This window comes from Schistocerca serialis, chromosome 12 (assembly GCF_023864345.2).
Source record: "Schistocerca serialis cubense isolate TAMUIC-IGC-003099 chromosome 12, iqSchSeri2.2, whole genome shotgun sequence".
Classification (NCBI taxonomy): Eukaryota; Metazoa; Arthropoda; class Insecta; order Orthoptera; family Acrididae; genus Schistocerca; species Schistocerca serialis.
This window is the reverse complement of record NC_064649.1, coordinates 36,706,031-36,727,757: the sequence shown is the minus strand read 5'-3', so window position 1 is coordinate 36,727,757 and position 21,727 is coordinate 36,706,031. Positions and strand designations below refer to the sequence as shown.

The following is a 21,727-nucleotide window of genomic DNA, read 5'->3' as shown; positions in this document are numbered from 1 at the left end:
CAGGATAACTTGAATGTAATTTATATAAGAGGCGATCAAAAAGCTTCCATTCAATGGACATACAGTCGAGAGTCGATATACCGATCAGGCAAAATGGCTGTGAGTATTGAGGCAGCCATCCTACCAATGCACCAGGTTAAATGCAGTGGTTTGGTGAAACACAGTCTCCTGCTTCATGAAGAAGTCCGTAGCCGCCAGCTGCACATCCTTGTCTGATAGCAATCATCGACCATTCAAGGACTCTTTTAAGGGACCAGAGGAGTAATAATCACACGGGAAGAGATGAGGACTATACGGTGGGTACTCAAGTCTCAACCAATCGAGTTGGCAAAACTTCTGCCTAGCAATAGTTGCAGCGATATGGGGACGTGCATTACCAAGAAGCAGCAGCATCCATTGTTGCATGGATCTTGGAACCCCATTCCATAACAGTGCTTTTCAATAGACGTGTTGCCCCATACGCATTCTTCATTCTCCATTGGATCTGTACTGGTGTTTATCCTTTGCCAACCATGAAAAGAATAACAGCACATTGGTCCTGTTTGGACACATTTGGTAATAATGTTGCCACAGTCTACATTACTGCATTTATCACACGCACATCGGAAAGACACTAATGCCACACCGACCACTTGCTTACATGTGCCTAGACCCTGCTTCAGAGTCAAGTTATGTTGCATATACACTGCAGCAACATATTCAAACAGAAACTTTTTGATCACCCCTTATATTTGGTGTGCATGACTAGGAACTGAGGGGCTATAATCTAGTCATGTTCGAGCACAGTAATGATGAGCTGCCTGGCACAGTTTCATCTACTAGGAATAACACTGCAAAGTGGTATGAAACGGAACATGCACATACACTGAGGAGACAAAAATCATGGAATACCTCCTAATATTGTATCTAACTTCCTTTTGCCCAGTGTAATGTAGCAACGCAATGTGGCATGGACTCAACAAGTCATTGGAAGTAACCTGCAGAAATACTGAGTCATGCTGCCTCTATAGCTGCACAAAATTGTGAAAATGTTGCTGGTGCAGGATTTAGTGAACAAACTGAGCTCTTGATCTTGTCCTATAAATGTTCACTGGAATTCATATCAGGTGATGACAGCCAAACCATTCCCTCAAACTGTCCAGAACGTTCTTCAAACCATTTGTGAAAAATTGTAGCTCAGACATGGCGCATTGTCGTCCCATAAAAATTCTATCATTGTTTGGGAACATAAAGTCAATGAATGGCTGCAAATGTTCTCCAAGTGACCAAACATAACCATTTCTAGTCAATGACCCGTTCAGTGGAGCAGAGGACCCAGACCATTCCATGCAAACACAGCCCTAACCATTATGGAGCTACCACAAGCTTGCGCAGTGCCTTGTCAGTAACGTGTGTCCGTGGCTTTGCGGTGTTTGCACCACAATTGAACCCCACCATCAGCCCTTACTAACTGAAATTGGGACTCATCTGACCAGGCCATGGTTTTCCAGTCACCTAAGGTCCAACTGATATGATCACAAGCTCAGGAGAAGTGCCGCAAGTGATGATATGCTGTTAGCAAAGGCACTCGTGCCAGTCGTCTGCTGCCATAGCTCATTAACACCAAATTTCGCCAAACTGCCCTAATGGATATGTTCTTTGTACACCCCACACTGATTTCTGTGGTTATTTCACACAGTTGCTTGTCTGACAACATTATGCAAATGCCGTTGCTCTTGCTCAATAAGCAAAGGACATCAGATGCTGTACTGTCTGCAGTGAGAGGTAATGCCTGAAATCTGCTATTCTCGGCACTCTTGACATTATGGATCTTGGAATATTGAATTATCTAACAATTCCCAAAATGGTCTGTCCCATGCATCTAGTACTTTGTTTGTCATAAAATTATTCACTGTGTTTTTGACCAATACATCTGTGAGAACCACACAGACAAGGCAAAAGAAATCGGTGTTCATAGGGAGGCATATAGATAGTTGATTTTCGCTCACTCAATTTGCGAGGGGAGCAGGAGAGGGAATGACTAATAGCTGTAAAAGGTACCCTCTGCCACACACCACATGGTGATTTGCAAAGTATGTATGCAGGTGTAGCTATAGAGATAGATGGTCTGATAACATAGACAGGAGATATCAGTGAAACAGTAACTTACAATTGAGCTGTAGGTCCTTTGTACTATTTATTAATATCAGCACAGGCATGACAATGCCCCTCAACAATATATTTGATATGAAGCTAGAAATTTTAAAAATGAGGCTACAGCAGATTCTATAGAAGAAATGCCACTATTCAATAGAAGAATGCACAGAAGATGAAATGATAATTTGAGCAAGGGTTAATTAAGTGTTAAATTGTATTGTATGTATCTATAACAAAACTGTGTTATTATTATTATTATTATTATTATGCTGTTTGTCATGATCAGCAGCTTATGGTGAAATTTTGTCACAGTTTTGACATGTCTCCTGTACTTGAATCAAATTATTTAGATTATATTCGTTAGGAGACAAATAAACCACACTCTGCAATTCAACGCTGTCAGCAGAAGGGCTGTTGGTCATTCAACAATAGGCCAGAGAACAGAAACCTGCATGATGAAATGAAAACTCGCGATGTGAGTCAATCTACATGGAAGCAGACAATCTAAACCTGCACAGAGATGTGCACGGAGGTGAATAAAACACACAGTACATGCAGGTGGCGAACATTAGAGCACACAGAAACGGCTCGCACGGGCCACGAGGCGAGGTCTGCGGAGGTTTAACTCGCCATTACAGATGTCGTGCCTGGCTTACAGTCATTCACAGGAAAACACTTCTGTCAGTGGGTGTGCCGCTGCCAATGTCACATGCGGCCTGCACGGCAATCGTCCACAGTAGTGCGCTGTCCTACCTGCCTCCCTAGTGGTGTCTCCCAGTGGGGATACTAAATACTTTGAACATAGTTTACAATAATTAACTTACCATGAATCAAAAACATGAACAAACAATGTTCTGTAAAGAAATGACAAGGCTTCAACTACTTATCTCTGTGCCTGGAAATAAGGCACATCCATTGCCCACCTACACCACTTCTTAGTCCATCCCTAGATAGCTTCCATTCCCTACTTTTTACCATTTGGTCCACACTCCTATGAAAGAGTCAGATGCAAGGCCTGTCCCAATAAAACCACCTAGCACAGCCTGGTCCATCATCATAATGCCCCTGCACAGGCAGCTTCAAATGTCAGGCAGTTTTTGGTCAAAACCAAATGACAGCTGTTTTTCACCCAGCCTGATCTCTGAACCCAGCCCTCTGTGATTTTCTTCAAGAATTACAAGAAATCAGTCAGGGAAGAATTTTCATGATGTAGAAGAAGAGGGGGAAAAAGTATATCCCTGGAGGCAATAAACAGTATAACTTTAGGAATTAATAACTGTTTCCACCAATGTCAAAAATGTAGGCACAAATATTTTATGTCTGATGGACACTATTCTGAAGGAGGTTCAGTTTTGAAAATGTTTTGTAAAATACATGATTTTCTGTATAACAATTCTCATTATTTTTGAATTGTCCCTCATATATCAGAACGACTGATTAGACAGCCTAGGAGTGGGAGTATTCATTCCAGTTAGCAAAAGTATTAGGTCTATTAAAGCCAAAATAAAGACAGCAATGTACCTAGTGACTGAAAAAAGTGGAGGTGACTCCTGTATATAAGAAGGGCAATAGAACGGACCCATAAAATCACCAACCTGTGTCTTAAACATCCGTTTGCTAAGAATTCTTGAATATTTTATCCTTTCAAATATAATAAATTTCCTTGTTGCAGAAAAGCTTCTGTCCGGAATCCGGAACAGTTGTAGAATGCATCACTCATCTGAAATTCAGCTTGCCATTTCCTCATATTATGTGTCCAGAACTTCTGCTGATCTACTGATGCATAGTCAGAATTCTTATAATAAGAGTTTGACCAGAAGAATGCGATTCTGCATCAAGAGAGTCATGCCGGATGTCTGAGATGTGGACTGAGGAACATCCGTGTACCCCGCATTTTTTTATTTAGAATGTTCTACTGCTTGCAATGCCATCTACTCGTAAAATTTTCGTTATTCCCCCTCCCCCACATACCATTTTCCCATTCTTTGACAATATTCCAGTCAAATTTGACGTCATTCGGAGCAAAGGCTTTTTTTTAAAAAAAAAAGCATTTTGAAACTGTAACTACAGTCACCCAGTATATGTAAATCAGAGCGTACCTGTCATCCCTCCTGTCGACCAGCAGCACATGGCGGAACACTGCGTCAAATGGGATCTGATTGAGAATGGCCACGAGGTCATTCTCCCGGAGAACGGCCCCGCACCCTCGTCCGACTTCAGTGTCTTCGTCCTCCTCTCCGTCCGAGTCCACCAGCACCCACGGCTCCGACGGTGCCGGGTCTCCCCTCAGTGGTGCCTGCAACACAAAACCATATCAATGCTTGTTGGCAGCTTAGGGTCTTGATTTAATTATCATTTCATTCTAGAGAGCTGCACGGTCACCGATGGTGCAAAGGATAAATCCCTGCAGTCACACCATCCTCTGTGCCCTCGGTGGCTCAGATGGATAGAGCGTCTGCCATGTAAGCAGGAGATCCCGGGTTCGAGTCCCAGTCGGGGCACACATTTTCAACTGTCCCCACTGATGTATATCAACGCATGTCGACAGCTTAGGGTCTTGATTTAATTACCATTTTACAAAACCATTCACTCAAAAGTCTCATAAAACCTCTGCAACTGTATTTCATTATTCTGTCACCCTCTTAGCACAGTCAAGCACGAAAACCTGTGTCGTGTAACTATTAACACACAGTTATTTCAGTTTTGAAGGTGTGGTCTTATCGCACAGGAAGTATAATAATATTCGTTTCATCAATTCAAGTGCCATTTTCTTTCTTTTGAAACTAAGATTGTACGGTATGCCACATAAAATATTGGACTAGATTGAAGACTTCTTGGTACAGATGACACAGCATGTTATCTTGAAAGATCACTGACAGAAATATTAGTAATTTCATTTGTGGAACAGGAAAGGTGTGTGGATCCTTTCTGTTCATGTTGTATATTAATGATGTTAGAGGCAATATTAATAGCAGCCCCAGAGTTTTCACAGAGAATGTTGTCATCTACAATGAAGTAATGTCTGAAAATATCTGCAGAGATATTCAGTTGGAGTGTGATAAGATTTCAGAGTGTTCCAAAATTTGGCAACCTGTTTTAAATATTCAGAAATGAAAAACAGTACAATTCGCAATACAACAAATTTAGTATCCTATGACCACAATATCAATATCAATTAATCACAGATGGAATGGTCAACTTGCACAAATACTTGCCTGGGTGCAACACCTTGTAAGGATATGAAATGGAATGATCACATAGGCTCAGTCGTAGGTAAAGCAGGTAGCAGTCTTTGGTTCAGTGGCAAGTTACTAGGGAATTGCAATCATCTACAAAGGAGATTGCTTACAAAGCACACTTGTGTGATCGATCTTTAAATATTACACTGGTGTGAGGAACCAATACCAAATAAGAGTAACAGTGAATATTGAACATATACAGAGAGGGGCACACAAACGGTCACAGGTTCGTTTGACACACATCAGAGTGTCATGGAAACTCTGAAAGAACTGAACTGGCAGACAACTGACGATAAACACAAACAATACCAAAGGAACTGACTTGCAAAGTTTCAACAATCAGCTTTGAGTGATAAACCTAGCAATATACTACAACCCCTACACATCACTCCCACAGCAATCGTGAGGAGAAGATTAAACTAATTACAGGATGCACAAAAGCATTTTAAGGAATAATTTTTACCACACTCCATATGTGAATGGAATGGAAAGAAGCCCTAATAACTAGTACAATGGGAGGTACCCTCTCTGCCATGCACTTCACAGGGGTTGACGAATATAGATGCAAAATATGTAAAATGTCGATTATAATATTGATATACATTCGTGACATGTTCTATATTTTATACTGAAGGAATCTTCAGTGGATTTTTCCCTCAGATAATATAGTTTTGTTTTTAGATGTAATGCTTACAAATTAGAAACAGTTCACACAATAACTTTTACATAATTAAAATAGTATTTTTTTTACATGAGCAAACTGTTACTTACAGTTACCAGGCCACCAGAATGCATTAGTGTTGTTCGTATTTAACATTGTTACCAGGCCTGGTAGGATATATAAGGGGTGTGGACAGCTTCAGATGTTGAATGATCCCTGTGAAGGGTACTGAGGTACCGCGTACTCGTGCGAGACAGCAGTATCTGTACCTGACGGAGTTTGGAAAGGACCTCATTGTGGGTCTGCATTTGCCCAGCAGGTCAAATCGTGCAACATCCGATGTTGGACTCCGTGGAAACATGACAGCACACATACTCATCATCAGGTTTCTGGTCAAATACGTTCGACTGCAATAAGGGCCGATCATTGTACCGTGTACCGAGGACGCCGTATCACATCTGTGCCTGCATCCGAGAACAAGTAACGGACTAGTAGAATTCTCAGATGTCCGACCGAGTCACATTGTAATTACTCCACAACATTTTGGCAAACAGACTTGTTGCCATCTTCAGGTGGTCGCTGATGACTGCCGCTCCACTCCCGCCAGATTAATTATGAGGTGACCCGGCAGGACACCCGAGAATTCTACACAATAGAAATATGCCAGGAAAACATCAGACTGCATATCAAGTAACAGATTCCCTGCAACACCGAGTGTGATTGCGCACCATTGGGCAGCGATTAGCAGCAGCTGAGATACGGAGTTATTATCCCACACGTATGCACCACAACACAAATGGTTGCACTTGGAGTGGTGCTGCAACCAGGGAGCACGGACTGCTGGTGAATGGTGTGGCACTGTGTTCAGCTACGAATTGCCTTTCTGCACTACCCCAGAGAGGCCCCATTCTTCGAATGTTTTGGAGGCATCTTGGTGTGGGGAGCCATCAGCTATGACTTCAGGTCACAGCTGGCAGTGATTGTGGAAACTCGATGACACAGTAATATGTTATTCTGCAACCGCATGTGCTACCTGTCGTGACAGGATTGTGGAGCCATTTTTCACCAGGACAATGATCACCCACCTGTGGCAAGGGTCTCTATGAACTGTCTCCATCTTGTTGAGGTACTCGCATGGCTGGCAAGATCCCTAGATCTGTCCCTGATAGAACACGTGTTGGACAAACTCAGACGTCAATTCCGTCACAGTGCCAGTATCGAGCTTATCAACGACCAGTAACAACAGCTATGGGCCAGCTTGCCTGAGGATGGATACAATAGTTTTATGACAACATTCCGGACCAAATTAAAGCATACATCCAGACCGGAAGGGTAGCAACACCATAATGATAAGTGGGCTCATACTACCAACTTCTTTGTAAATTTGGCACAGTTTTGTAATTACTGAAATTATGTCACATACCCTCCCTCTCAACCCATGAAATTTGATTTTGTTTGCTCCTACCCATCTGGGCACTGCACTCTGTTTCTCAGGCAGCGTATGTTCTGAATTTTGAAATGGCAGTGCACATACTAATCTCTTACCTGCTGAGAGGGAACACACATTTTGCCAGGATTGATGTGTAACTGTAACTAACATTTTATTTGTGTTAAAATTATGGTCATAACTGTTCCAGATCTACAAGAACACATGTAAAAACAAAACTGAATCATTCCAGAAAAATACACTGAAGATTCATTAAATACAAAAAGTCAAATGTATCTGATATGTAAATAAATATTATTTTGCAGCAAGAAATAAGTGTCTGCTGTGTATTCATGTCCAACATCCAGTGCAGCTTCAGTGCCAGCACAACACAGGTGTGTGTGTGTGTGTGTGTGTGTGTGTGTGTGTACGCGCGCGCGCACGTGCAGAATGTAGTGTGTGTGTGTGTGTGTGTGTGTGTGTGTGTGTGGGCGCGCGCGCACGTGCAGAATGTATCAGGAACTTCGTAATTTCACAGGTTGTATTAGTACAATTTGTGCGATTTTTCGTTTTTGTGTCAGTAAATGTATCTGAAACATATCTGTACACTGTAGCCATATTGCATGTTTAGTCTGCCATCAGTTGTCAAGAAGGTTACATACGTTTGGTTAGGAGTGGCAATTGTTGATTTGTTTTAAAAAAGGGAATTTTGCTATAAGAATGGAATAAAATGTAAAACAGTTTTAGAAATTCTGAATATTGCTTTTGGTAGGTCTGCTATGAGTCAAACAAGGGTTTACAAGTTGTATAAGCATTTCCAAGATGGCCTTGAAGACGAAGATGCCAAGTGTTCTGACGCCCCTGCCTTTTAGTGTTGCTGCTTGTCACCTATCGCTGGTCAGACACAACAGCTGATGAACATGTGAAAAAGATTAAAGAAATGATTATGAACGATTGCTAAATCACAATCAAAGGAGTTGCTGATAATTTTGGCATATCAACTGGCGCAACTGGCACATACCATGAAATCTTTTGGTGCCAAATGCACCTTCTTACATTTCATTGCTTATTTGTGAATTTTTGGTGAAAAATGACACTTTAATGATGTCTCAGCTTCCATACTCACCAGATACGGTCCTGCGTGACTTTTTTCTGTTTGCGAAAATAAGAAGAATCTTAAAGGACTATCTTTTTACGAGCACAGCTTAGATTAAAAATACATCACTGAAAGAGCTAAGTGCTATACCAAAAATCAAGTTACAGAAGTGTTCTGTGGATTGGAAGAAGTCCTACCATAATTGTGTGTCTAATAGAAACTACTTTGAAAGAGATAATGTTAATGCAGACAAATAAATAAAATTATTTCCAAAAAATGAAAAAACCCGATACTTTTTTGATCCCAACTCAAACATTCTGTTAGCTCCAAAGGAGGACATCTTGTGTGCTTATGGGTCACTGAATAACTCAACTATATGGTTAGTTGTTACCACACAACATAACAGCAACACCTGTGTAACAATAGTACTAAACAAGACCTGTCATTATAGCTCCTGCCTTCTAGTGTTTCAGCGTGTCACCTATCACCTGTCAGACACAAAGTCAAATCTGATAGGTAGATACCAAGGAGTTTTGAAGGGGACTGTGGCCAGAAAGCACAAGAGAAGAGTATCAGATAGGGGAGAAGAAGATGGTCAGTAAGAGGGGGGGGGGGGGAAGATGAGGTGGAGAGAGAGAGAGGGGAGAGGAAGGTAGGAAGAGATGGACAGAGAGAGGGTGAGGAGGACATGGACAGAGAAGGGGCGAGGTGAAGATGGAAAGAAATATTGAGAGGAGGAAATGAACAGAGAGAGGAGGGGGAAGAAGTAGATGGAAAGAAACTGAGGTGGAGATGGTCAGAGAGGGAATGAGGAAATTTGAACAACATATGTGCTTTACACATTTATATATGAAAAACATCTGAGATGAACATACATCAGCAAGAAGCCTTGCCATTGAAAATTATCTGATGTGAACTGCACAGAGGAATCATTCACAATGGAATGGCTATTTCAAATTCTCATCTAAGAGCAAAATTGGTGTTGTGACTGTACAAATTGGACACAACAATGTGAGAATGTAATTTGGTGGCCTCAGCAGCCAGAAACTGTGGTCGTGTGTGTGTGTGTGTGTGTGTGTGTGTGTGTGTGTGTGTGTGTGTTGCATTTGCCTGTATGTGTGTGTATTCAATCTGTGATGAAAGCCTTGTTGGCCGAAAGCTCATTTTCTGACAGTCCTTTCGTTGTGCCTATCTACAACTCAGCATCTCCACTACGTGGAAGGTAGCAACTATCCTTTTCGTAATACTGTTACATTCCATCCTGGATTTTCCACTGTTGACATTATTTGTGACCAGTAGACATGTTTATGTCTGGTGATACCTAGAGAAGCCTTTTTGGTTGTGTTTGTCCATACTAACCCTTTGCACTCAGGAATGTAGACACAGGACATCTCTGTGCACTCTTATTTAAATGCCACCACCTAGACAGTGAGTGCGCCACAGTAAATTGTACGAGTCTCTCTGTGGAAACAATGAGGCCACTGACCACCAATCACGATATACATTAAAACAAAAACTCTACTTTCATTCAAATACAGGTTTCTAGGGTTTGTAGAGGGGACTTACGGAACGTAATTTTGATAAGGAGCCCATGTCCAAAAATGTACAGGTTGGATGTAAAATAAGTTTGAATATCAGATCACTTACAAATCTCCCACTTCACGGAAAACACACACACACACATTAGAGACAATGAGCTCCAAACTGTGTGCTCGACAAGAACCTGTGGCACGGGAAATGTTTTGAGAACTCTTCATCGGGTTGACTTCCACGTGACGAACGATATCCTGTTCAAAGTCCAGAGTGCGACACGACTGTGGAGTACCACAGCCAACCCTCCTAGTTTCAAATGTACTGATTTCTCACAGCCGTTGCTGTAGTTGACAAAGATGTTATGTGATGTCATACATACAACAGGGACTGACGACAATACCCTCTTCTCAGCTTGTGTGTGTACTGTGAAGTGGGAAATTTGGAAGTGATCCAACTTCAAACTTATTTTATATCCGAACGTACATTTCCGGACATGGGTTCTTTATTTAAACTTTGTCCATCAAGTCCCCTCTACAGCCCCTAGAAACCTGTAATAGTAATTTTGAATCACTCTGTATATTTGCATAAGCATTACAATACAAAGCTTTTCATTGTATGATATTTGTTGAAACTCACTGGGGTGGACTTTTTCCATAGCCATTTTAATAGAACTGTTTACAAATGAATCACTGCCATCACCAAAATTATTGTCACTCTCGTTTTCAATTAGAAGTTCCCCTAAAAGCTCTAGAATCTCTTCCTCAGAGAGGACTGTGCACAAAGAACTACATATTTTGTGCCTACTAACTTGGACATAGTAATTACAACCTTTCTCTCAACAGAACGGCCACAGTTTGACACTGAGTTAACATGGACTTCCCCAGATGCTATTACTATGCAGTATAGTCAGATTCAGGAATGGAGCACATGACAGCTACAAAAACCATTTCGAACAAAAGTTCACACCTGAGTGGAAAACAAAATTTGCAATGTATAGCACCACTCGCCATTGGAGTGGAAAGGGTTAATGTGAACTGTGGAAGGGATTCACTGATGGTGTGGAGCTCAAAGTCGCACTGTGATCTCGGCTAGATTGTCGGCTTACGTGGGCAGTGAGTTAAGGCGAGATATGTCACTAGTACACTGGGTGACATTTTTCACACAAGCTGCGGATCCTGATGAATGTCTCGTGTGCCAAACTGATAACTCTCTCCCCTCACCTGCTCCAAGAAGTGCTCCCTCTCCCGTACGGGCCTGACCAGTGTCGCCAGCACGGCAACAGCGTGGCGGAGGTACGGGCTCGCGAAGACCGCCGCAGAGTCGACGGCCGCGACGCCTCCACCCGGCGTGACCGCCGTCCCCACGCAGTGGCGGTGTGGCGGCGGGGGCGGGGTCTGCACGAAAGGCGCGGCCCAGCTGCCGACGCCAGCCGGGCAGCGCAGTACATGGTGCAGCAGGAAGAGATGGTCGCGCCACGTGGCCAGTCTCACCAGCAGTGCCACCAGCCGCGACAGCCAGCCCCGGCAGTCTGCGATGAACCTGAGAGGGGAGGGAGGCTGCTGAAGTGGCACTCCAGCTAAACGGTGGCCGGTTATAGCCACAGAGCTGTACATTGACTCACTACCTAGTTCTTGGAACTAATAGTTCCTTCGGCCAGAAGGAGAGACAGATAGGTTGGGAAAGGTTATAAATGAAGAGCAGGTCACTCAGACCCCTGTACGAAAGAGGCCTCCGTGTAGCAGGACAAAAATATATAACGATGAACGGGGGAGCATCAGAGACAGTAGGTCAGAGATGGTACATTGGTAGGTACTGTGCCACCTTAGCTCCAGAGATAAGACCAGAGAGAAGTAAAGACGCACCAGGCCACTAAACAGTCTAGTTTTTAATTTTTGGTCTCAATATGCCTTGAGGTCCCTGAATCTGTGGAATCAGTAATCCACTCATACCTATCACTGACATTGTTGTTTATGAATGCATCGTAGCAATAATCGATTGCACAACAGACTCTTTTCTTCACCTCGAAATGTAACGGTGCAATTTAATCACAGTTCTTTCATGAAACCTGACTGACTGATGTTAGACACATCAGATGTGGGGATAACAGAAAGCTTCATCTTCACCTCAGGTATGAATTAATGGCATCTCGTCTACACTTTTACTTGAAGTAAACTTCATTATTTTGCCACTTCGTACACTGTGTGATTTCTGAAATCTGCTCAAACATGTCAAAGAAGATTTAAAATTGGCAATGGTCATATCAATAGTGACTCAGAGAGCCCAGTCTTTTAGATCTTCAGTAATGGTTCATTATCCCACACAAGCAGCTCTACGTGGTTCATATCTTGAAGAACAACTACTGTTCATGTCATTCATTCAAGTTTAGGGATTTTCAAAAATGGTTCAAATGGCTCTGAGCACTATGGGACTTAACATCTGAGGTCATCAGTCCCTAGAACTTAGAACTATTTAAACCTAACTAACCTAAGGACATCACCCACATCCAAGCCCGAGGCAGGATTCGAACCTGCGACCGTAGCAATCTCGCGGTTCCGAACTGAAGCGCCTAGAACCGCACGGCCACCGCGGCCGGCTTTAGGGATTTATGTTGGTTATTAGTGGGGGGTAATCCGACATTGTAGCCACCCTGTATATAGTAAATCTTTTGGGCAGTTTCTTATTCACAGTTTTGTGAGTCCCAGTTTGATGAGTATTAACTACTTTGTGCAATTCTTTCTTCCATTTGCACAGTTATGGTCAGATTTTGTGCACACTGCTTAATGTTAAGTGTTAAACCCCATGAACATTAATTCAGTTTTATCTCTACTGTTAACACTTACACAACCACAAAGGCAACTGGTAATTACTATGGACATTAAATGAGTTGCAAATTTGAGTGAACAGTAACTGTAGATGTATGTTTCAGAGAAACTATCAATGAAAACTGAAATTCGGTTTACAAATTAAGATTTCGTTGAGTCACATTACCTGTTTACCAATGGGCTGTCAACAAAGGATGTGCACATGTCGTGTTACGCAACGGCGATCTGCTAAGCTCTGGTAGGGGTGAACAACTGTCCAGCCACCTGACCAGCTAAGAATTTGTCAGTTTTCATAATTTTTCAGAACTACTTTCATTGTGTCTCAGCAGCTAAAATTTTTATAGGGTCTTTCTTTTGATGTATTCTTTCCGCAGAAAAAATTTCGAAGCAGTTTTCAACCAGGTGGGATTGCACCATACCCTTGTGAGACAGCAAAATAAATGAGATAAAAGATATTTGATAATTAGCTTCGAAGAAGCACACTGTTCAAAATTGTCTCAGTGTTGATAATGAGCATGTCAATCATGAAGCATCTCAACTATACAGCCAATGCCTACTGCAGTAGCCACCGGAAAAATCACGGGAGGCGCACATCGGCACGGCGCGTCACAGACGGTAGTTGCCGCAAGTAGAGTCCCGTCCACCAGAGGGCACACGGGAATTCGGACGCAACCTCTGCCGGCGTAACAACAACAGCAACAACAACTCAGGCAGCACAGGCTGTGTCCAGTCAGTTAACATCGGGCATGCCTAGGACACAGTCCCGGTCTACGCTAAGTGAAGTGCGACGTAAACATGAACAGTGTTACTACACAATTGGCGACGAGTAGGGTCGTTCTTTCGCGTGTTGCGTCGTTGTTCCGGTTTCGCAGCTTCTCCACGGCATGGAGGATTTAGTGCGGGTTTTGGTTGAGCAGCAGACGGAGCTCACGGCCACCATGAAACAAGTGCTTCCGGCGTTGCTCTCCACGCAGTCTGCTCCAGCGCCATTCCCTCCTCCCTTTCCCCCGTATGACGAGATGGCAGAGGATTGGGACGCATATGAACATCGCCTTCGGCAGCATTTCCAGGTGTTTCATGTTTCCAATGTGGAGGTATGTCGTGCTCTCTTCTTGTCTTTGATATCTCCCTCGCTGTATCAAGTTTTGCGACAGCTAGCGCTGTTGCAGGAACCCTCGTCCTTGTCTTTTGACGCATTGTGTTCATTGCCGTCTTCATATTACCGCCGCCGCACGCATGTTGTGGCGGCTAGGGTCGAGTTCTATTAATGCAAGAAATAGTCCCATCAGTCTTACCGGGCGCGGGCCGCTACCCTGCACGATCTTAGTCGCAAGTGTCATTTTGTCACGGAGCAGTCGCGAGAGTCGTATGCCCACATTATGGTACGCGACGTCATTGTTCATTCGGCTCCTGATAGGGAGGTCCGGCAACGGGCCCTGCAGTTAGAAGACCCTTCCCTCGAGGAAGTCCTGTCCATTGCTCAATCGTATGAAGTCTCTCACGCCACCGGTCAACAGTTGGAAGCGTGGTGCGGCGTCGCGGCGGTTCAGGGCGGCACGGCCGCGTCCACTGTGTCCAGGGTGAACGACGTGGGAGCGGTAAAATCCGGCCGTTGCGGTCGCTGCCGCACGGCGCGTAAACAGAATTCCGGCCGCCGGCCCCTGTTGCCCTCCTGTGCGTCGTGCTATATACATCATGATCGGTCAGAGTGCCCCCAGCATTGGGCCATTTGTCGCAAATGTAATAAAAAAGGTAACATTGCTAAAGTTTGCCACTCAGCCTCAAAAGAATCGAAGGAAGCAGGTACAGAGGACACAGACGTTGACATTCAGGAAGTTTGCGACGCATCGGCGCAAACTCTTTATCGAGGTGTCGGTTGGGTCGCACCGGTTACAACTGCAAGTAGATACGGGCGCGCCAGTTTCGTTGTTGAATGCACAAACTTATTCCGACCTTGGATCACCTCCGTTGGCGCCAGTTTACCGGCGTCTACACAGTTATGGTAAACAGTTCATTCCCCTACTGGGTCAATTCACTATCGACGTGACTTACAAATCAGTCACTCGGCCTATTACTTTTATTGTTGTCAGTGATGCGAGCTCCGCTAACCTTTTTGGCCTGGATGCCTTTCAAGCTCTCGGTTTTTCTATCGCTGACACCATACAGTTGGTCTCCGAAGACGTTCCCTACCAATGATTGGAATCTTTGATCTCAGACTTTCCCGATATCTTTGAGGAGGGCCTGGGGTGTGTTTCAGATTTTGAAGCTCACTTAACGTTGAAGGCGTCGGCTTGCCCGCATTTTCTACGCGCGAGGCAGATCCCCTTGGCTCTCCGCCCTCAAGTAAAGGAAGAGCTAGACCGGCTGACAGTCCTAGGGGTCGTTCTTCCCATTTCTTCTAGTGAGTGGGCTTCGCCCCTCGTTATTGTACGGAAGCCCTCGGGAAAATTACGTCTTTGTGGTGATTTCAAGGCCACCATTAATTCGCAATTGGTGCTAGACACCTATCCTTTGCCTCGTGCTGATGACTTGTTCTCCGCCGTGGCGGGAGGCCAATATTTTTCGAAAATCAGTCTTTCGGAGGCTTATCATCAGATACCACTTGATGAGGACTCCAAACGGCTGGCAGTCGTCAACACCCCGTTTGGCCTTTACCAATACCAGCGGTTGGCCTTCGGAATATCCAGTGCCCCGGCGATATTCCAGCGTTATCTTGAGCACGTCATGTCGACAATTCCTCATTGTATTAATTACATGGATGACATAATTGTCACAGGCCGCAGCACGAAGGAACACTTGCACAACCTTCACACACTCTTTCTCAAATTCAGGTCTGTGGGCTTGCGTTGCAACCTGCATAAGTTAAACTTCTTCCAACCGTCCAATGAGTATGTGGGCTACACCATCTCTCAACACGACGTCCAGCCACTAGGAAGTTTGGTCCAAGGTATCGTCGACCTTCCTCGGCCCGCTTCGCTGAAAGATAGCCTATTACCACCGGTTCATTCCCTGGGCTTCCACCATAGCCCGCCCCCTGTACTGCCTTCTGCGCAAGGGTGTTCCTTTTGATTGGTCGCCTGCATGCGAGCGAGCGTTCACCTCGTTGAAGGGCCTCCTCATGTCAGTGCCTTGTTTGGCTACTTTTGACCCCCATAAGCTGTTGGTCCTGGCTACAGATGCTTTGCAGTATGGGGTGGGGGCGGTCCTGGCCCATCGCAACGCAGATGGTTCCGAGCAACCACTGGCGTTTGCACCTAAAACTCTTAGTCCCGTGCAGGCCCATTACTCCCAGGTGGAAAAAGAGGCTTTGGCCATTGTCTACGCTGTTACAAAGTTTCACCCTTTCTTGTATGGCACGAAGTTTCAGTTAATCACTGACCATTAGCCGTTAATATCGTTATTTGGCCCCGCCTCTCAGATTCCAGATAGGGCGGCCCACAGACTACAGCGCTGGGCCTTGTTCCTCTCTAAGTACCATTATGACATTCATTTTCGCCTTACCGGACAGCATGCCAACACCGACACCCTTTCCCGTCTTCTGGTGGGCCCAGATCCTACGTTCGATCGAGAGGAGATTACGTGTTTTCATTTTGGATGTGGCGTCCCGCCAAGCGGTTGATGGCTTCCCGATCACTAGTTCTCGAGTCGCCAGGGAAACGGCAGCTGATCCGGTTCTCCGGCAAGTAGTTTGCCTCATTCAGCAGGGGTGGTCATCCCGCCCTCCAGGCCGGGCCTCGGACCCTCTTCGTAATTATTTTATTCTACGAGACCGCCTCTCGGTCTTGGAAGGAGTTCTCCTTCTGGCTACCGACGATACAGCTCCTCGTGTGGTTGTTCCTGCAAGTTTACGAAGGGAGGTCCTCACGTTATTACATGCGGGGCACTGGGGTGTTTCCCGTACTAAAACCTTGGCTCGCAGACATGTGTACTGGCCCAGTACTGACAGAGAAATTGAGCACTTGGTGGCCGCCTGTTCCCAGTGTGCGAGCCAACAGGCATCTCCCAGGGCAGCGTTCTCTTCATGGCTGCCGGCAACCCACGCATGGGAACGTGTTCACATCGATTTTGCGGGCCCGTTTCTCAATGGTTTTTGGCTCATTGTCATTGATGCTTATTCTCGATTCCCATATGTGGTTCGCTGCTCCTCAACCACTTCAGAAGTTGCAATCCAGGCACTAGCAAAAATCTTTTCTGTGGAAGGTCTGCCAATCACCCTGGTCTCGGACAATGGACCGCAGTTTATTTCGCAGACCTTCCAGGATTTTTGTAGGCACTTTGGTATTCGGCACGTTTGCTCTCCCTCCTTCCACCCACAATTGAATGGGGAAGCCAAGCGCATGGTGCGCACATTTAAGATGCAGATGAAAAAGTATGTGCACGAATTTCCTGAGGAGGAGGCACTGACGTTTTTCCTGACGGCATACCGGACCACATCAATGAGAGAGAGCAGCCCCGCAGAGCTCCTCCATGGGCGCCAACCTAGGACTCTGCTGCACCTCCTCCGGCCTGGTCCTTGCCAGTCTTCGCAAAACGGAGTACCTGGCTTTCCACTGGGTATGTCGGTCTGGGCACGTGGGTTTGGTCGCAATCCACGTTGGATACCGGCGGTGGTCCTGCACCGAAATGGCCGCCGGCTCTATACCTTGCAGGCGGGGGACCGGGTGGTACATCGTCACCAAAATCAGCTACGTCCTCGTTTGGGCACCCACCCTCCGACCTCTCGGACACCGGCTTCCCCATTGCCGGCACCCGTGTTGGTTTCTCAGGGGACGTTACCAACTCTCCCCGCTGTGACTGCTGCACTGCGATGGTTCTGAGCCTTGGCAGCCTCCAGTAGCTCCAGCACCGGCATCGCCATCGTTCGAGATGCCCCAGCGAGAGCCGGCCCCCCTCGCAGGCCCGGTTTCTCAGGAGGCTGGTTCACCTGTGGTCGTCCCTTCCCCATCTTCCCCGCCACTGGGTCTTGCCCCTCCCGAGGTGGAACAGGATCTGGAGTTCGACAGCTTGTCACCCGTTCTGTCCTGGGCTCCGGTGGTGGGACGACGGGGGCCTCTTCGTGTGGGTCACTTCCAGCCATATTCGAAGGTTCCAGCTCGAGGGTTGGCAGATCGCCTCGACTCCGGCCTTCCAATGGATATGGAGGTCATCGCTCCTGCCCGACGCTCCACCTTCCGACGCAGTGGATCACAGTGGCTTCACCCCCCGAAGGAGGAGGAGTGCAGTAGCCACCGGAAAAATCACGGGAGGCGCACATCGGCATGGCGCGTCACAGACGGTAGTTGCCGCAAGTAGAGTCCCGTCCACCAGAGGGCACGCGAGAATTCGGACGCGACCTCTGCCGGCGTAACAACAACAACAACAACAACAACAACAACAACTCAGGCAGCACGGACCGTGCCCAGTCAGTTAACATCGGGCATGCCTAGGACACAGTCCCGGTCTACGCTAAGTGAAGTGCGACGTAAACGTGAACAGTGTTACTACACCTACTTTCATTCCTTGCACGATTTGAATTTTATCCAGACTATCCAGTACCATATAAATATTTATCTGAATCAGTTGTAAGCGGCAAGAGGTATCTTTGAGAGAAATTCATTTCATTTGTTGTTGTTAAACATAGGTGAATTTATATATCAATTGCCAGTCTATCAATCTGTGGGGAACTGAGAATTCTGTATGGCCACGGATACTGTAGATAACACACAGCCATTCAATGGGATGGAAAATCCACAAAGAAAACCAAAAATAAAAAAATTAAAATAATCTGCCAGCACTGTATCAATGCTCTGGAAAAATATTTGATACTGTCTCGATCAACAGTCTGATGAGAGACTGTTTCTCTGTAATATTTTAAGTATGTAAATCAAATAATAAATGACAGCTCTGGACTGGACTTCATCTCTCTACATCTCTCTACACACTGAAGCTCATGATTTCTCTCCCCCATTTAGTTTTGTATATGTATTACTGCACTGAAAATATCTGCTCAAGGTGCAAGTGTCAACAGACATCCACTTTACTCTTCATCTTCAAGCTCGCAATCAGGATTCCTCAGTTCTGTCCCCAGCATATTTTTCTAGCAGCATTAGTTCTAGGTGAACAGTGATGTACAACTGAAGGCAGTATTAGTTGACGATCCACCACAATTGGCACAGCTCTAGTGTAACAGTCATTTGACAGTAGAACGGGTGGATTTATGAGAAATAGCACACACATTATCCATGCTTGGAAATAAAAAGCTGTTCAAAACTCTTGTGAATCTGTGCAAGCACACTAGATGGTGATAAATCACTCATGCACAGGAAGGGGTACTCTGAGCAGCAGTATGCTTTCTGCCTGTTATTGTTCATTGTTTACTGCTATTGATATTGTTGTTGTTGACATCTGTGGCCAGAGCTTAACTTCAGGCTTTCATATTGAAGATTATGCAAATTTTTCAGTGATTCAATTAATTCATAAATGCAGTAATTAAGCAAAAGCAACACTTTTAGCTCACAAACTTTTTCTTATATAAGCTGTTTATCAAAAACATTCTTTGGAATGTAGGGTAGATTAAGTTTGGAGCCCAGCTTTCTTCACGTTTGGATGCATGTTCAAGGAGCTCTGAGTAGAGGTAATAATTCTGCAGAATTATGATTAAACATGACTGTGGAGTACTGCAAAGAGAACACAAATGAGTGAGAAAGATGAACGCGTCTGGATTTTGTGTGTAAGCTGTGACTTTCGAATTAACTAAAATTCGTGCGATATCTCGTGCAAGTTGGGATCGAGAAGCAAGCATTCAAAGGGGTTCAGTTGACCTTTCTAGACTCTGAGAAGCTCATCTGCAGAAACCAGCACGGTTCTAGGAAACAGCAGTCATGCGGGAAACAGCTGGCCCTCTTTGTGTATGATATACAACAGGCTCTAGATACCAGCTCCCAGGTTGATGCCATATTTCTTGACTTTCAAAAGGCGTTAGACTCAGTTCCGCACTGTCACTTGCTACAAAAAGTGCCCGCTTACGGTCTATCCAGTGACATATGTGGTTGGATAGAAAGTTTTCTAACAGACAGGGAGCAGTATGTCGTCCTGAAGGGGTTAACTTCAACAGAAACAAGAATAACTCCAGGTGTGCCCCAAGGAAGCGTAATAGGTCCTCTGCTTTTTATGATTTACATAAACGATCTGGTTGATGGTATTGACAGCGGCCTTAGACTGTTTGCCAATGATGCTGTAGTCTACAAGAAAGTAGTCTCACACGAAAGTTGTGAACAAATCAATGAGGATTTGCAGAAAATAAATGTGTGGTGTAATGACTGGCAGTTATCTCTCAATATTAGTAAGTGTAACATACTGCGTATAAAAAGGCGAAAATCCCTATTAATGTATGAGTACAAAATAAATGATCAGTCTTTGGAAGTGGCAACATCAGTCAAGTATCTGGGTGTGACTATTCGAAATGATCTCAAATGGAATTATCATATTACACAAGTAACGGGTAAGGCGAACTCTAGACTGCAGTTTATTGGTAGAATCCTGAAGTGATGCAGTCCTTCAACAAAGGAAATAGCTTACAAAACGTTAGTTCGACTAGTCTTAGAGTAATGTTCATCTGTATGGGACCCTTACCAGTTGGGTCTGATTCAAGAAATTAAGAAGGTCCAAAGAAGAGCGGCAAGATTCGTGACTGGTACATTTAGCCATCGTGAGAGCGTTACAAATCTCATAGAAAGTCTGAAGTGGGATACACTTACAGATAGACGACACGCTAAACAGAAGGGGCTGCTCACTAAAGTCCGAAATCCAATCTCCACCGAGGATGCAGAGCATATATTATTACCACTAATTTTCAAATCGCATAATGATAATCATTCAAAATATAAGAGAAATAAAAGCTTGTACTGAGGCATTCAGACAATCATTTTTCCCTCGTGCGATCCACGAGTGGAACAGAGGGGGGGAAATATGACTTTGGCGCAAATCGTGCCCTCCGCCACACACTGCTTGGTGGCTAGCGAAGTATATAAGTAGATGTAGATGTAGGTAGAATATCTGCACGAGCATTATGACACTGACAGTCAGTTTTGTAATCTTTATGGTAACAGGTTTACTTAAATACCATAAGGCGCCTAAATAAGAGTCACTGTGATTGCGTGATAATGAGAAAATTGTAACTTCTGATTAGGTACGGTGGTAGTTGCTGAAACAACAGGTTTTCAATTATATCAATTTTTTTCAATGCCAGTTTAAACTGAGTGCTAAAACTGCTCAAAATAACCAGTTTTTGAAACAACTGCCCCAGTTTTACATTCCTATTATTTCTTGAAATAAACATATACATTGAACAAACACCGAAAAACTTTGACTCCTGAGTTTGAAAAGTGGCAAGTGGCTGAGTGGCTACATAATACAAAAAATCACCAGTATTCTTCAATTGATTCTTGCTTTTTTGAATCTTTGCTCAAAAATTGTGTTGTAATTCATGAACACATCACTATCTGGGCATTAGGGACAGCCAGTACTAAGGCGTGAAAACTGAGGCTGAAGGGCTCATTTTTCAAGTTAATTGTCTGTCTTCAAAGGTTACAAGCAGATAGAGGCATGTTGCGTAGACACAAGCAACTCATCAGCTACTTTCAATTTTTATTGTAAACTAACAATGAATTGTTAAGTTACAAGTTTTCTCCTTATATCACGTTTCAAGTTTATGGTGGCTCCTTCCAATAGTCTTTTAAAGGAAATTGAGCACTGTACTTCACTGGTATCACATTTTGTAAAATACTTGTGGAATAGGGATGGTGCCATTCCGTAATACAACTAATGTCTGACAAT

General features: G+C 44.5%; 1 protein-coding gene and 1 non-coding gene across 2 annotated transcripts in view; one reads left to right on the top strand and one right to left on the bottom strand.

Moving 5' to 3' along the window:
• The window catches only part of LOC126428401 (ectopic P granules protein 5 homolog), a 359,767-nt gene that overhangs the window by 293,580 nt on the left and 44,460 nt on the right, over positions 1–21,727 (bottom strand). The window contains exons 7-8 of the mRNA XM_050090322.1: positions 11,312–11,630; positions 4,236–4,432 (exon numbers count right to left, since the gene is read on the bottom strand). Of these exons, the coding sequence (XP_049946279.1) occupies positions 4,236–4,432; positions 11,312–11,630 (516 nt within the window). The remainder of the gene's footprint in view (positions 1–4,235; positions 4,433–11,311; positions 11,631–21,727) is intronic.
• On the top strand, positions 4,563–4,637 carry Trnat-ugu (transfer RNA threonine (anticodon UGU)). The gene has a single exon. It is a non-coding gene; the product is annotated as a tRNA-Thr (tRNA).